The sequence below is a fragment of the Ascaphus truei genome, chromosome 1 (assembly GCF_040206685.1).
Source record: "Ascaphus truei isolate aAscTru1 chromosome 1, aAscTru1.hap1, whole genome shotgun sequence".
Taxonomy (NCBI): domain Eukaryota; kingdom Metazoa; phylum Chordata; class Amphibia; order Anura; family Ascaphidae; genus Ascaphus; species Ascaphus truei.
In genome coordinates, this window is record NC_134483.1 from 389,330,076 (window position 1) to 389,343,958 (window position 13,883).

At 39.9% G+C, this 13,883-nt stretch overlaps 1 protein-coding gene across 3 annotated transcripts in view; it reads right to left on the reverse strand.

Moving 5' to 3' along the window:
• The window catches only part of PALLD (palladin, cytoskeletal associated protein), a 187,812-nt gene that overhangs the window by 155,622 nt on the left and 18,307 nt on the right, over positions 1–13,883 (reverse strand). For all 3 annotated transcript variants that reach the window (XM_075611686.1, XM_075611678.1, XM_075611669.1), the window contains 2 exons: positions 12,587–12,706; positions 9,446–9,788 (listed from right to left, as the gene is read on the reverse strand). In XM_075611686.1, coding sequence (XP_075467801.1) covers positions 9,446–9,708 — 263 coding nt within the window. In that variant the 5' untranslated portion in view covers positions 9,709–9,788; positions 12,587–12,706. The remainder of the gene's footprint in view (positions 1–9,445; positions 9,789–12,586; positions 12,707–13,883) is intronic.

The following is a 13,883-nucleotide window of genomic DNA, read 5'->3' on the forward strand; positions in this document are numbered from 1 at the left end:
CTTGCCTATATTAACCCAGGGATAACAAGACAAGGGATGAAAAGAGAATATTTAAAGAAACTGGGCTTTCTCAGATGTTCTCAAGCCAGAAGGATTACAATTGATGCATTAATATAAACAAGGGTTATTCTCTTGTGTAGCTGCAATACGTGTTTGTGCAAATTAACATTTCGTCCATTTTTGGTCTTTTGGAAACATTTCTACAGTTATACTAATTCTTAGCTGTCTTCAAAACATCTAAAGTTGAATTTGCCTTTGTTAAAATGTATTGTCCATTGTAGTAAACCACCAGACTGACTTTAAATCTAGTACATCAAATAGCTAATCAAATCCACACTACAGCTATTGGCATAAATATTGCTTAAAGATATTATATTCCGAGCAGAAAAGTTTTGATTGATTCTGGACTATTGATGCTAATTAAACAGCAAGACAAGATGGAAAACAGATGCCACCAAAAAAAATGTTAAACAGATTGTAGTGGCATGCAGCTTGCTTTCTCAAGCTGATTTTCAGTTGCATTAAATAAAAAATGCAGTGATTCACTTCTGCAGTGTAGATCTTCTGTGTAAGAAGTGAGGCTAATATGTAAACATGTACCACCTTTCTCCCCATCTTCGTCAGTATCATTGGAAAGTCCAAGTCTATGGCTCTGCTGATTTGTGAAATGAGTTATACACGATGGTGGAACAAGGCAAGTGACCCCCCCAAAAAAACCCTGGTCTAATTTGAGTAATTCACCATGTTGACCTGACGACACTAGTCAAATTCCAAGTATGTTTTCATGATCATTTGTAAAGTGTTGCAGGGTTCTCTCAGTAACCAGGACACCAATAGAGAAGTGATTCCTAAATGTATCCAGCCAACTCAGGTTGTAGGAATACCTAATAAGTTGTGAACACGTGAATGCACATTTCTATTATAGAGTACAAATCAGATACAATATATAATAACAACTGGTGAGTTTATTTTCGGCATTCATCATACACTGTAATGTATGTTTTATTGAAACACTATGGAAATATTGTATAGATTTTCTAACGCATGAACATTCGAGACTGCATCTCTTCTGTAGATTCCTTTTTCTAGCATCCATATAGTTACAGAACTCAAGATGATATTTTATCATGGGTGTCATATTTACACTGAAATCACTTGCACTTGAATACATGTTTAAGTCACAGTTTCAGTAGTACAGACTTTTCTCGTGAGCGTCTCATCTAGAATTCCTTTTCAAGTTTCTGCTTATGTGCGTGCAATGAGCGGCAGGCCCCTACAAACGTGACATGGTTTGTGTTATGGATGATGCAGGTCATTGAAAAGATTATTGTGCACTGCTCAGCTGACAAAAGACTAAGCTACAGTTCTTGGGGGGGGAAATGTCATTACCCAGAATCCCTGGTTGCAGTGGAAGCACTGTTTGCTAAGCCAGGTGTGTGCAAACTTTTCCCCCCTGCGCACCCCTGCCTTCTCTCACCTCCTCGCGCCCCCTCCCTCCTTGTCTACGGCGTCAAATGACGCCGCGTTGCCATGGCGACGAGTCGACGAAGATAAGGTAGGAGATATTGCAGAGGCCTCACACGATCCCACTGCATTTAATTTAAATGCCGTGGGGAAGAGCGCGGGGCCTATGCAACCGTCGCGCCCTGCTGAAAAATCTTGAGCGCCCCCACTTGGCGCACCCCTGTGCTAAGCGATAATGGGGAAAGACAGGGTTGCAGACCCCTCTGAGACCTGCAAATGCACCACACATGGTATTTTTTATTTACTGTACACTGTATGGTGGAGGGATTTTATCACTTTTTTTTACCCACGATAACTTTTTTAATGTCTGGAGGCAAATGGAATATTTATGCATTGTGACATTGTAACACAGAAAACTAGGCGGCTGTACAAAGAAAATATATTCAATATATTTCAACAAGTCTGCAAGACTGCAGCAATGATGGTTTTATTATGGATTGGTTTATAAACATATAAAACAATACATGTATTGTTATGCGCAAGGGTCTTGGCATATACACAAGATTTCTAATGTACATAGCATATCTAAAATGGGCACTTGTGTGCTCAATGGAATCCATCAACGCTGCCTTTTTTTCAGTCCAAAGAATTAAAGTTTTGGATGTTTACTGTATATGCAATCGAGTAACATAATCAAGCAGGGAGATTATTTCAGGGACATGGTACAGTTGACTTCAAAATGTTTCCAATGTAAAAAGTAACATGGTTATAATATATGGTATACACACTACTTTGAATTAATTCATTCTGACTGGCTATATTATAAAAAAAAATCCGTAAAAGACGAATCGCCCCTTTTTGAGACGGATTCGCAGAAATCCGCGAACCATAGGAACCAGCTTATCCGAGGCGGATCCAAATCTGCCCAAAAGAAAATCGCCCATCTCTATCAATAACATCACCACCGTAGCAGATTTATCCTTGGTCAGTGAGACAATAGGAAGCCATCACTGGAACCACAACACCTTTGCTTTCCACTAGCTCACCCCAGTGCTTTAACAGGGTTTCATTCACTGGCACACACACATGAAAATAACTCTTGAAACTGACTGCTCCTGGATCTCAGAACAGCATCTCCAGAGCTCTGGATGTGCTCTGTTCAAGATATGAGAAAAATGTGGAGACTGCTTTAAAGTTCTTCCTCAATTTCTTTACCAACTGTAAGCATAAGCACATTTTTCTATGAAAACATCAGGATTTGTGTTTGTTAAAACAATAAGCCAAGTTTGTGATGATATAATTCTAACAGTCAGGTTTGGTTGCTTGTTGAGTTACATTGGCAGCTGTTTTGGCTTGACACTTAGTTATGTGGTTAGAACTATCATACGGCTTGGACAGTTCCTACCATGGTCTTCCTATGTACAATGTGATTTATCTTCTAGCCTGAGTAATGTCTGCACTTTAGGACAGAGCTATTAAGTGTCTCCGTAGCAGAATATTCCAGACAAAGCTATCTCCATAAAGGCAATTGCTTCTTGATATTATAACCATTTCAAAACAGTTTACTTATTATTAAATGACCAATCATTACCTCTGTAACAAAAATAGCTACTGTAAATCAAATACTGTAACTTAAGTGAATAATTATGCCAATTGCTTTTATAATGGGTATAAAATGACAAAAAAATCACTCTATTTAACACAACAAAGAACCCATACGTGTATTTGCATGTCTTCCACAGGTACCCCAATCCTGTTTCATTCACCCAAAACATGTCATACTGTGGTAAGACTGAAGACAAGGATTATGGGAAATACAAACTGAAGATGTCACTTATTAGTTGCCTATCTATTGTGTGCTTTTCTTCCCGTTGTCATTTATTTATTCTATGTAATGTACTGTTATTGATTTAGGTTTACGTGTTAGGTTGTGATTTAAGTTAGAGTGGTACTTTTTCTATTTCCCACTTTTTCACTTATGTTATGTCCATAATAAATTCTATTGACATTATCTCGGAGTACTCTGTTTGATGGGATTGTTATGTTTCCTTTTGTCAATGTCACAATATGTATAGTGGTAAAGTGAACACAGGCGCAAACAAATAAAAAGTGGACACTGTTAATAAGTGACTAATTGAAAACTTAAATAAGTGAGAAAGTGATAGTAATAAGTAAATACAGTTTCATCCCCTGCTCTGGAACCCACTGGAAGGGGTAGTCTTCACTCTTTCCCCATAGTAACAGCAAAACACACAAAATCCAAGGGGAGCATGGGGGAGAAACAAAAAAACATTTAAGTGCAGCAGAATGGCAACGTGGAAATAAAAGCCTCCAAATGACTTGGCTTTAATGAATTGACTACTTACAAGATGTAAGAGTCAAATAGGCAGGGTTGACTCAAACAGTCAGTGGCAGATGGGTGGTGCAGTTTTCATCAGAGTGGATCAGGTCCTCAGGATGAAGTGCCCCAATATTGAGAGAAAGTAACTGGCATAGCACAGATCACTCAAGGTATAAAGATTTTATAACAATAAAATAATGTACTTACATTCTAATAATTAAAAACAGGCATGTCACACTGCATTAGTGTAGAAAGACTTTAGCCAGCCAGGCTCAAAGTCTCGCAGCGTTCCCCACTCCTCCGCCTCAGCCTCCGGTCAGCTGTTACACTGTTCCCACTGGCGTCTGACGTCACTTCCGGTTTCGCCGCCCGGTAAGGGCTGTATCTTCCTGCAACTTCTCTGCTGTATGCTCCGCTCTGGATGAGGCTCCCACTCTACGTGTTTCGTCACATGTTACCGTCGACTTCGTCAGGAGTGGGAGCCTCATCCAGAGCGGAGCATACAGCAGAGAAGTTGCAGGAAGATCCAGCCCTTACCGAGCGGCGAAACCGGAAGTGACGTCAGACGCCAGTGGGAACAGTGTAACAGCTGACCGGAGGCTGAGGCGGAGGAGTGGGGAACGCTGCGAGACGGTGAGCCTGGCTGGCTAAAGTCTTCCTACACTAATGCAGTGTGACATGCCCGTTTTTAATTGTTAGAATGTGAGTACATTATTTTATTGTTATAAAATCTTTATACCTTGAGTGATCTGTGCTATGCCAGTTTCTTTCTCTCAATATTGGGGCACTTCATCCTGAGGACCTGATCCACTCTGATGAAAACTGCACCACCCATCTGCCACTGACTGTTTGAGTCAACCCTGCCTATTTGACTCTTACATCTTGTAAGTAGTCAATCCATTAGAGCCAAGTCATTTGGAGGCTTTTATTTCCACGTTGCCATTCTGCTGCACTTAAATGTTTTTTTGTTTCTCCCCCATGCTCCACTTGGATTTTGTGTGTTTTAATGTCACAATATGCTCCAATGTACTTTGTCGGTCCCTGGTAGCACCCCGGGAATGCCGTTGGAATTGAGACATATACATTATATATGTGGAGTGCTGGTACATTTTTGGGTTTCTGTTGGTCTGCATTATTTACGAACCAGTGCTACATCTATAACACATTCACTTCAATGGACCATGAGGTGTATTCCGTGTTATGGAGTAGCACCACTTAGGAAAATAGCCCTGTAGCCTAAGCAGCAAATAAACATCTTTTTTCTCTATCAGCATCCCAAACAAATATCCCGGTAATCCTACAACTTCAAGAAAAATACAGGTTGATTGAAAGGTAACCATTTCTTTTTTTAAATAAGAGCATTAGGTATTTTACAATTAAGATATTAAGTTAATGTACCCAGAACAACATCAGGAAAATGGAAGGGGGTCATATTGATTTTTCTGAGCTCCTTTGTAAGACCCTCAGACTTTGCTAACAAAAGTGTATGGCACTTCTGCATATTATTTGCTGAGCACAGGCACAGATACACAAAAGGGTGCTAAGCTTTAGCACTCATTAACTCCCATTCAAAAGAATGGATCTTTGCCATACATCCCATACAGAGGGGCAAGGTAACAGGTGCTGCACTTCTCATGTAATAATCATGGAACGTGATACTGATGCATTAAGTTTCCAGCTACATCAATGGTGCCAACAGCAGAACCTAGCCAGGAAAAGACGGATACTTTCTACTATTTTAGAGGCGTAAAAGGTGCATTAGTTTCACAGGTAAAATAAGCTATGCAAGTTTTTTTTTTTTTAAATGTTATAAACAGGAAAGAAATACCTAAACATCTGTACATAGTATACACAACGTGATTGTTTATGTACACTGGGGTTTGTGATGCGAATAAAGACAGATCTACTTAGATAACATTAAAAAAAAAAGGTTTTCACCCACATTAGACATCATTATTCTGAGAAAAATAAAAAAATTAAAACATGGGGCAGCTATATGTAGCAGGTCAGAAAAATTAAACAACTTCTAATATTAATTAATAAGTGTAATTGTCCTTCTATGTAAAATCACCCTTAAAGAGGCACTCTTTGCAACACTTTTTATGTGTGTTTAAAAAAAAAAAAAAAAAAAAAAAAAGGATTGAAGCAGGTGGTGTCCAGAGTTGAACCGCATTAATTTAAGTTCCGGGCAACCCCTGCTTCCTGATATACTTACCTCGGAAAGGGGTGACGGTAGCAGGGCTGAGGGCCAATAGGAAGACGTGACGTCATCCCTTGAAGCTTCCTATTGGCCCACATGACGTGGGAGATTTAAACTGCGCAGAGATACCGGCAGCACCTACCGAGGTAATTATCTTGGGAAGAATTGGGCTCCCAGACCAACCCTGCCAGTAGTGCTCCTTTAAAGTAGTCTACTTATTTGTATCTTGAGGAAAATAAATATGTAATTGTAGACCCTCTTGTCAGGAACACTGAAATCAAGCATATTAGCTCCTTATGTTTACCTGTTTGACTAATGCTGGCATCATAATAACTTTACAAACAAAGGACAGAGAAACGCTAAGAATTTACCTGGGGCTTTAAGGACTAGCAAATAGTCATCAATCTAAAAGACATTTAATAAGAATTGTAAAAAAAACCTCTCCAAACCATTCGTTTGCCATAACAGTTACAAGTTGACAAAATATTAAAAAATAACTCTCAGATTTTGTTTAAGAAGGTGGCAATAAACTACATTTATTCTATCAAACTTTCCACTACCCAGAGTTCCCATTTGTCGAAGGCAGGACTACCTCTCTACAAGGAGTATTGCGTTCTAAAACACATGTACTTAGACTCTGATAACAGAAACATGTTTTACTAAGTACTTCGAAAATATATTAAGAAACTGGAAAGCATTTAATGTGTTTCCCCCCCCCCCCTTTTCTTCAACTTTTGATGCCAGAATGCAAAGTACACCAATGTTCCCAAATAAATAAGCCAAAAAGGGAGCGATAATTGAAGCACTCAGTCACTCATCAAGAAATGGTACAGCACATTGTTACCCAGTCAGGAACATACACCTCAGCAAACAGAAAAGTCAACAGGTGCTTTGTAAGTAGGTTAACGCAAGTTTATATATCATTTTGACATTTTAGGCACAGTAATGCATTCTATTAAAAACTACTTGTTAAGGTAGAATCATTCATCTCAGTTAGGAATTGTGTCATAATTACGTTTGTTCCGACTCTCTGCTATGACTCTAGCCACATAGGTAGATTAGCCCTTTTGATATATCCCAAATGAAACCACTAATTATAATATTACCATAAAGGCAGCAGATAATGCAGACTGGTAATCACCGAGCTGTACTGTTACAGTATAAGCAGTTATGTATTTTTAATTTTGCATATGAAATTAAAGGTGCATTTTTAAAAATTCTCCCACACTCAATTTTAATTAAATCTGGCACTTCAAATCTGGATTTAACAAAAAATAAAGGGTTAAGATGTCCCCCGTTCTCTAGTGCAGAGGTGCGCAAAGTTTTTTTTTTTTTGCTGCGCCCCACCTGTGTGCCGGCCCCAGCGCTCGCGCCCCCCCTCTCCAGGGACCCGGCGTCAAATGACGCAGAGGGTCACGAGACGTCAAGTAACGTGACCCTGCAACGTCATTTCCCGCGTGTTACCATGATGACGTGCCACATGACCACGCAACGTCAAAACGCCGCGTTGTCATGGCGACGTGACCAGAAGCCGACTGAATCACGGTAAGTTGAGGTTGCAGAGGCCTCGCGCGGACCCTCTGCATTTAATTTAAATGCCCCTGGGAAGAGCGCGGGGCCTTTGCAACTGCTGCGCCAACCCAGAAAAACACCGCGCCTCCCAGTTTGCGCACACCTGCTCTAGTGAAGTCTAGTAACACATTGATTTAAAACATGTTTCAAGAATGGAGAATGATGTCATATTTAAAATTGGAACTTTTGTTAGAAATTATAAGGCTGTTATGTCTATGCTCGACAGGCAAGAAAACCAATAAGTGGAGAAGAAAATTATGGCCATCAGTCTGGAATAATGTTTTAGGAACAGTAAAATGTGCATCTCTTTGCCTAATACTCCTTTTTGGTGCCAGATGGGACTGCACATTATTATTAATTAACCCATTGCGTGCCGTAATGGCTGCTACACAAGAGTGCCACAGCTCCTCCGGCACTCGCGATCACGGAACCCTGAAGTGGTCACGTGATCGCTCTGTCACTGATGACGGAATGGAAGGAGAGGAGTCATCCCCATTCCATTCCTTATCAGTGTAGGTCACTTCCTGTGTTCCATAGCAGCGCAGGACGCGATCTCCACCAGTACAATGAGCGGGTACTTTTTTGACGTAGCTACTACATCATGTGCCTATGGAGTGCCAGACCCCATATTTGTATGTATATCTTTATTTATATAGCGCTATACAGGCACATGGTGCTTCACAGCAGTAATAAACATGAAATAATAATATAAAACATCATGGGAAGAAGCGTTTCAGACATGACCGTAACAATAGGAAAGGGAGTCCCTGCCCCAAAGTGCTTATAATCTAAGTGATAATTTGGAGAACTTACAGAGACAGTAGGAGGGTGTTATGTTAAGTGCATATTCAAGGGCTCAAGGTCAGTGCATCTGCAAGGGCTCAAGGTCAGTGCATCCGAGATGTATACTATCAGCCAGCGGAGCTACACATATGCTTAGTTAAAGAGGTGTGATTTTAGATAAGTCTTAAAGGTGGAGAGAGAAGGTGCCAGTCGGATATCGTGGGGAAGGGCATTCCGGAGGTGTGGGGCAGTGACAGAGAGAGGTTTTAGGCGGGAGAGGGCTTTAGATACAAAGGGGGTAAACAGAAGACATCCTTGAGCAGAACGCAAGAGTCGGGACGGCGTATAGCAAGAAACTAGGGCTGAGATGTAAGGAGGGGCAGGAGAGTGTATAATCCCAAAGGTGAGGAGGAAAATTTAGTAAGTGATAGATGTAGGCTACTTATTTATTTATAAAATGTTTAATACATTGAGAATTACCTCACAATTTCTATTATGTCCTGGGCACAGAGTTATAATGACAATACAGGGAGAAGCGGCTCAGTGAATAAAGACACCGACTCTGTAAACAATGACACCTAGTTTCAATCAGAGCCCTGGTTCAATTCCTGGTGTCTGCTCCTTGTGATCTTGGTAAAGTCACTTTATCTCCCTGTGCCTCAGGCACTAAAAACATAGATATAAAGTTATCCGGGCAGGGACTTTGTCTGTAAAACATCCTATGTGCGGTGCACCATGTGCTATACTGTAAATGTGAAGTGCTTTGAGTTACATTGGGAGACAAAGTGCTATATGGATTAAAGCTGTTATTATTATACATGGTTACATTAGAGAAACAGAGGTTATACATTCAATTTCATGGACGGTTAGCGATAATATTTTTGGGGGGGTAATTGTAACAGGTCATCTCAAACATCAATAAAAGGCTGCCACCTTTGGGTAGACTTGTGTGGTCTCATATCAAGCATGATGTGATTGCTTCCAGCTGCTAACAGACCCACCTAGCAAAACGCAGGGGGGAGGCTACCAGTGTGAATCTGTATATAAATGCATCATAAAAATACCATAAGGTTTAAAATACTCACAGTTTTGGTTTGGCTAGTACTGGTGGAGGCTCCTTAGTTGGTGACAAAATTGTAAGTGGAGATGTGGCAGGCATATATTTTTTGTCTTGATTGCTATGAACACCATTTACGCCATTGTTGGGGTATACGCCATTGCTTTTGTTCCCCACTGAACTGAGCTGCGGGTGACTTCTTTCGAAGTTGGGGTTTGAGTCTTCATTGCTGGCCTGGAAACTTTGTGAAGTGTTCTTTGATGAAATTTCAAGCCAGCTACTCTCAGGCATAGGAGGTGGTAAAAACGGCTGGAAATCATAACTACTAATGTCTCCACTTGACACGTCATTCCTGGTATGCTCGTTGTTTGCTAACAGAAAGAAATCAAAAAAAGCCATGGTAAAATACTGTATGTGAATGAATATGTTTCCAGAAAGGGACATATATTGAAATTCCCATTTGACTTCCAGTAACGTGACAATAAATGTATTGAATTTATTTCAGGTGTTCTTTGTTATAATGGTAACAAACAATGGTGAGCAACAAATATGTGTTCTGTGTAAAGGTAATGGAAGCTAAAATGAATTTTATGAAGCCTATCCATATTTCTCATTGTACGGTAATTGTAATTTTCAAAGAGTTCCTTTTTACCAGATGATCAAGTCTTATGCAATATGTCCAACACGTAAATTAGCTTGTATTACAGTAACAAACAATTTCCCCTATGCCATGCATAAAAGACACTGCTGCACACTTTGTGTGTCTGATTTATGCACACTGTAAGTTCTGTTGGATACATTAGAACATTTATGTTGAAATAAAACAAGTTATAAAAAGAACATGGAATTAATACGTAATGAGAAGGGCACATGGACCATGTGGTCACACACCTTTTAATATCACTGTATCCACGTACAGTAGTATGCCCGTTTGCCTATTTTGTGTCAATGAGCAGTTTTGGAGTACATCAATAGGTTCATGTAAAGGAATTCAATGTAAATGACAAGACGCACATCACGACAGGATGAATCACGTATCAAAGGTTGTTATTTTGACCCCTTAATTCCAGCACTAAAACATGCTGCCAGATCTGAAGAGGAGTTAATCTGTCTGGCTAACATATTTGCATTAAATGGAAAAAAAATTGATTCATTATTTTGATGGAAACACAATCAGTAAAAAAAATGATTGATTTGCATTAATGATGCGGAGCTAGCTATGGTTCCTTGCATACAGTCAGATGTGCACTGTGTTATTTATGACGGCATTTGTGTCAAGGGACATCCACGTGGATCTTATTCATTTTTGTACAAGAAAAGAGAAAACAAATGAATTCAACCTAATAAACCACAAGGAACATTACTAGACAGGTTGGGATGATGGATCACATATGAACAGTATGGCGTATGATATCTAGAATGAAATAATTTCATATCACTCAATTAGCTGCCACATGGAACATTGCACTTTATTAATCATTTGACTGTCATGTTCAAAGCTAAATAAACACAGTGTGGAAACCCTCTCCCCGTGCTTTTGCACAGCTGTGGCTTTTTGCGTCTGCTCGACTTGTTCTGATGTGGCCTCATTTTTGTTAGATATTCCCAAAGTTATATCTGTTTTGTATTTTAAGGACTTTCTAATGTCAATGAGGAATTTTTGGAAGCCAACCTTTAGTGATGCTGATCAAATCGGAGTTTGTTTCCAATGAGCTCACCGCAATCAACATAGTGAGATATTTTGGACCCTATTTTGTGTTGTCTTGCAATTTGGGTTAAAAAAGGAGCAATAATAGAAAATACCCACGCCTATTATGGCAGTCACCAAGTGCTGTGTCGCAGCCACCAAGTGATGTGTGGCAGCCACGCGGAAGCAGCGTCCTCGAAGCTCGACCCAAATGGTTAAGAAAAATATGCTACACAATGTCTATGGAGAAACTGATTAGCTTCCTAAACGACAGAGGGAAACCTGGGACCCCTGGTTGATAAAGATGGGCACGAGGGACGCAGACAGTCTCCTATTGTCAGTCTGACCTGGGTGCCTCTTAGTATGCCCAAATTTCCCCAGGGGTATGATTGAAGGGTCAGTAAGGGCTACAACCACACGTTTCCCACCTGTGTCCACCGCACCCACCCTTGCTCCATCTGCAACTTAGTGATATCAGTGGTTCCCGGTCAGGATGTACATAGATTTGCTTACCCCCCACCCCTCCCTTTTCTCGTCTTTTTATACCCTCTCCCCAACAACTTCGCAAAACAACAAATGAAAGTTATTATAAAAAAAAAATTGCTTCAGAGGAGCAATATGAGTTGGAGGTGTAAAGCAGAGGTACTACAAGTCCGTACTAAATTCAGATTAACGAATGTTGTGTCTGGGACTGGGACTGTAACTGTTTCCCTTTTGATCCCCAACAAAAAATTCTGCCCGGGTTAGATCTGTCAAACATGAGACGGCTGAATAACAAGCCTGTTACATTTTATGCTGCTTAATGGCTTTGCTTTTCCTATTTCTTCTCCACCGACAACATTTACTTCCCTAGTTTATGGAGCGGTCGATGCATATGCCAAATGGTTTCCCAATGCTCTTTTTTTTTTATTCCAGGATATACTATTTTATCCACTTGAGATGTCTATAATGATCTGCTTCAGAGCAAGAGGAGTCCGCAATCCAGTACAATACCGGTCCAGTCAGCATTCATATAATACAACACAGGCCCAATCAGCTATGTCTGTGTTTTCCCATACTGTCACATTGCATAACTATATATTGATATTTTATGAATCTCTAGAAAAAAAATATACCCGTATTTTTGAGTTTTACCCATGGAAGAAAACTCCGATCATTTCCAATGTTTATTCACTCAAAGCAGTCACACTAACTGAAGTTAGAGCTATTTCATTTGGTTCCCTCATTGCTACACACGTCTTCATCCCGTGTAAGGGCCTAGTCAGTGATTTTCTAGCAAGGCACTGATGCAACTAGATTTCGATGTGCTTCATTAATTTTGTGTATTTGAATAACCCAGCCTGGCGTTAAGGCTAGGACATTTTGATGAATGAGGCCCTGATAGCTATGAAGCATTAACATAAATAAAGTTGACCAGGATATCATTGGCCATGGCAGGAATCCAAAAGGAAAGAGAATAACAGGCATCTCGATGGGGCATACCTGAGATAACAGTCAGCTGAGCATTACAGGTCACTGATCCATATTCATTTCTTGCAGTACATGTAAATGTTCCTGCGTCTTCTGGAAAGGTCTCTGCTATCACCAATGTGCAGATCTCCTCTAAAAGAGACAAGAGGGAAACAAACTTAAAAATCAGACAGCCAAAAATGTTAACTTTTATTAAAACCAGTACTGCTTTATTTTTTTTATAAGCAATGGGTATATTTTTACAAACCACCACTGAGGCAATAACTTGCATTTCAGGACCAATAAGAAATAACCTAATTACTCTCAGGTTAGTAATTGTAACTTTACACTGATCAAATAAAAATAACATTTAACATTGTTACATAGTAGATGAGGTTGAAAAATGACATATGTCCATCAAGTTCAGCCTATGCTAAATTTAGACGACAGATACTTTATCCTAGATTTGTATTTACAGTATTTTGATCCAGAGGAAGGCAACAAAAAACCCCCAATGGAATATAATCCAATGATATCTTATAAGGGGAAAAATAAACTTATTTCTGACTCCAAATAATGACAATCAGATGTCTCCCTGGATCAACATCCTTCCCATGTTTACTTATTTAATATATCACTGTATACATTTCTTTTTTAAAAAGATGTCCAACATTTTTGAAGATATCGCTTGTTCCTGCATCACAGTCTCCATGGGTAATGAATTCTACATTGTAACTGCCCTTACTGTAAAGAACCCTTTCCTTTGGAGCTTGTGAAATCTCCTTTCCTCCACATTAAGGGATGGCCCTGAGTCCTTTGTACTGCCCTTGGGATGAACAGTCCTTTTGAAAGCTCTGTTTATTGTCCCCGAATATAGTTGTATATAGTTATCATATCCCCTCTTAGACGCCTCTTTTCTAATGTAAATAAATCTAATTTAGCTAGCCTCTCCTCATAAACCAGATTATCCATTCCCTTTATTAATTTGGTGGCTCTTCTTTGCACTCTCTCTAGTTCCATAATGTCTTTTTTATGGAGTGGTGCCCAAAACTATACTCCATATTCAAGGTGTGGTCTTACTAATGCTTTAAAAGCAGCATTTCATGTTTAAGTAAAATATAACAATTTCCCTCCACTAAAAATGACCCTTATTGCAGTTGATAGTACATTGAATTGTTATAGTTGTATATAGTGTACAGCAGGGGTGCGCAAACAGGGGGTGCAGCGGTTACAGAGGTCCCGCGCTTTCCCCCAAAGGCCTCTGTAACTTCTCCTACCTGGTCTTCAGCGACGCGTCGCCATGGTAACCCAGCGTCAAATGACGCCACTG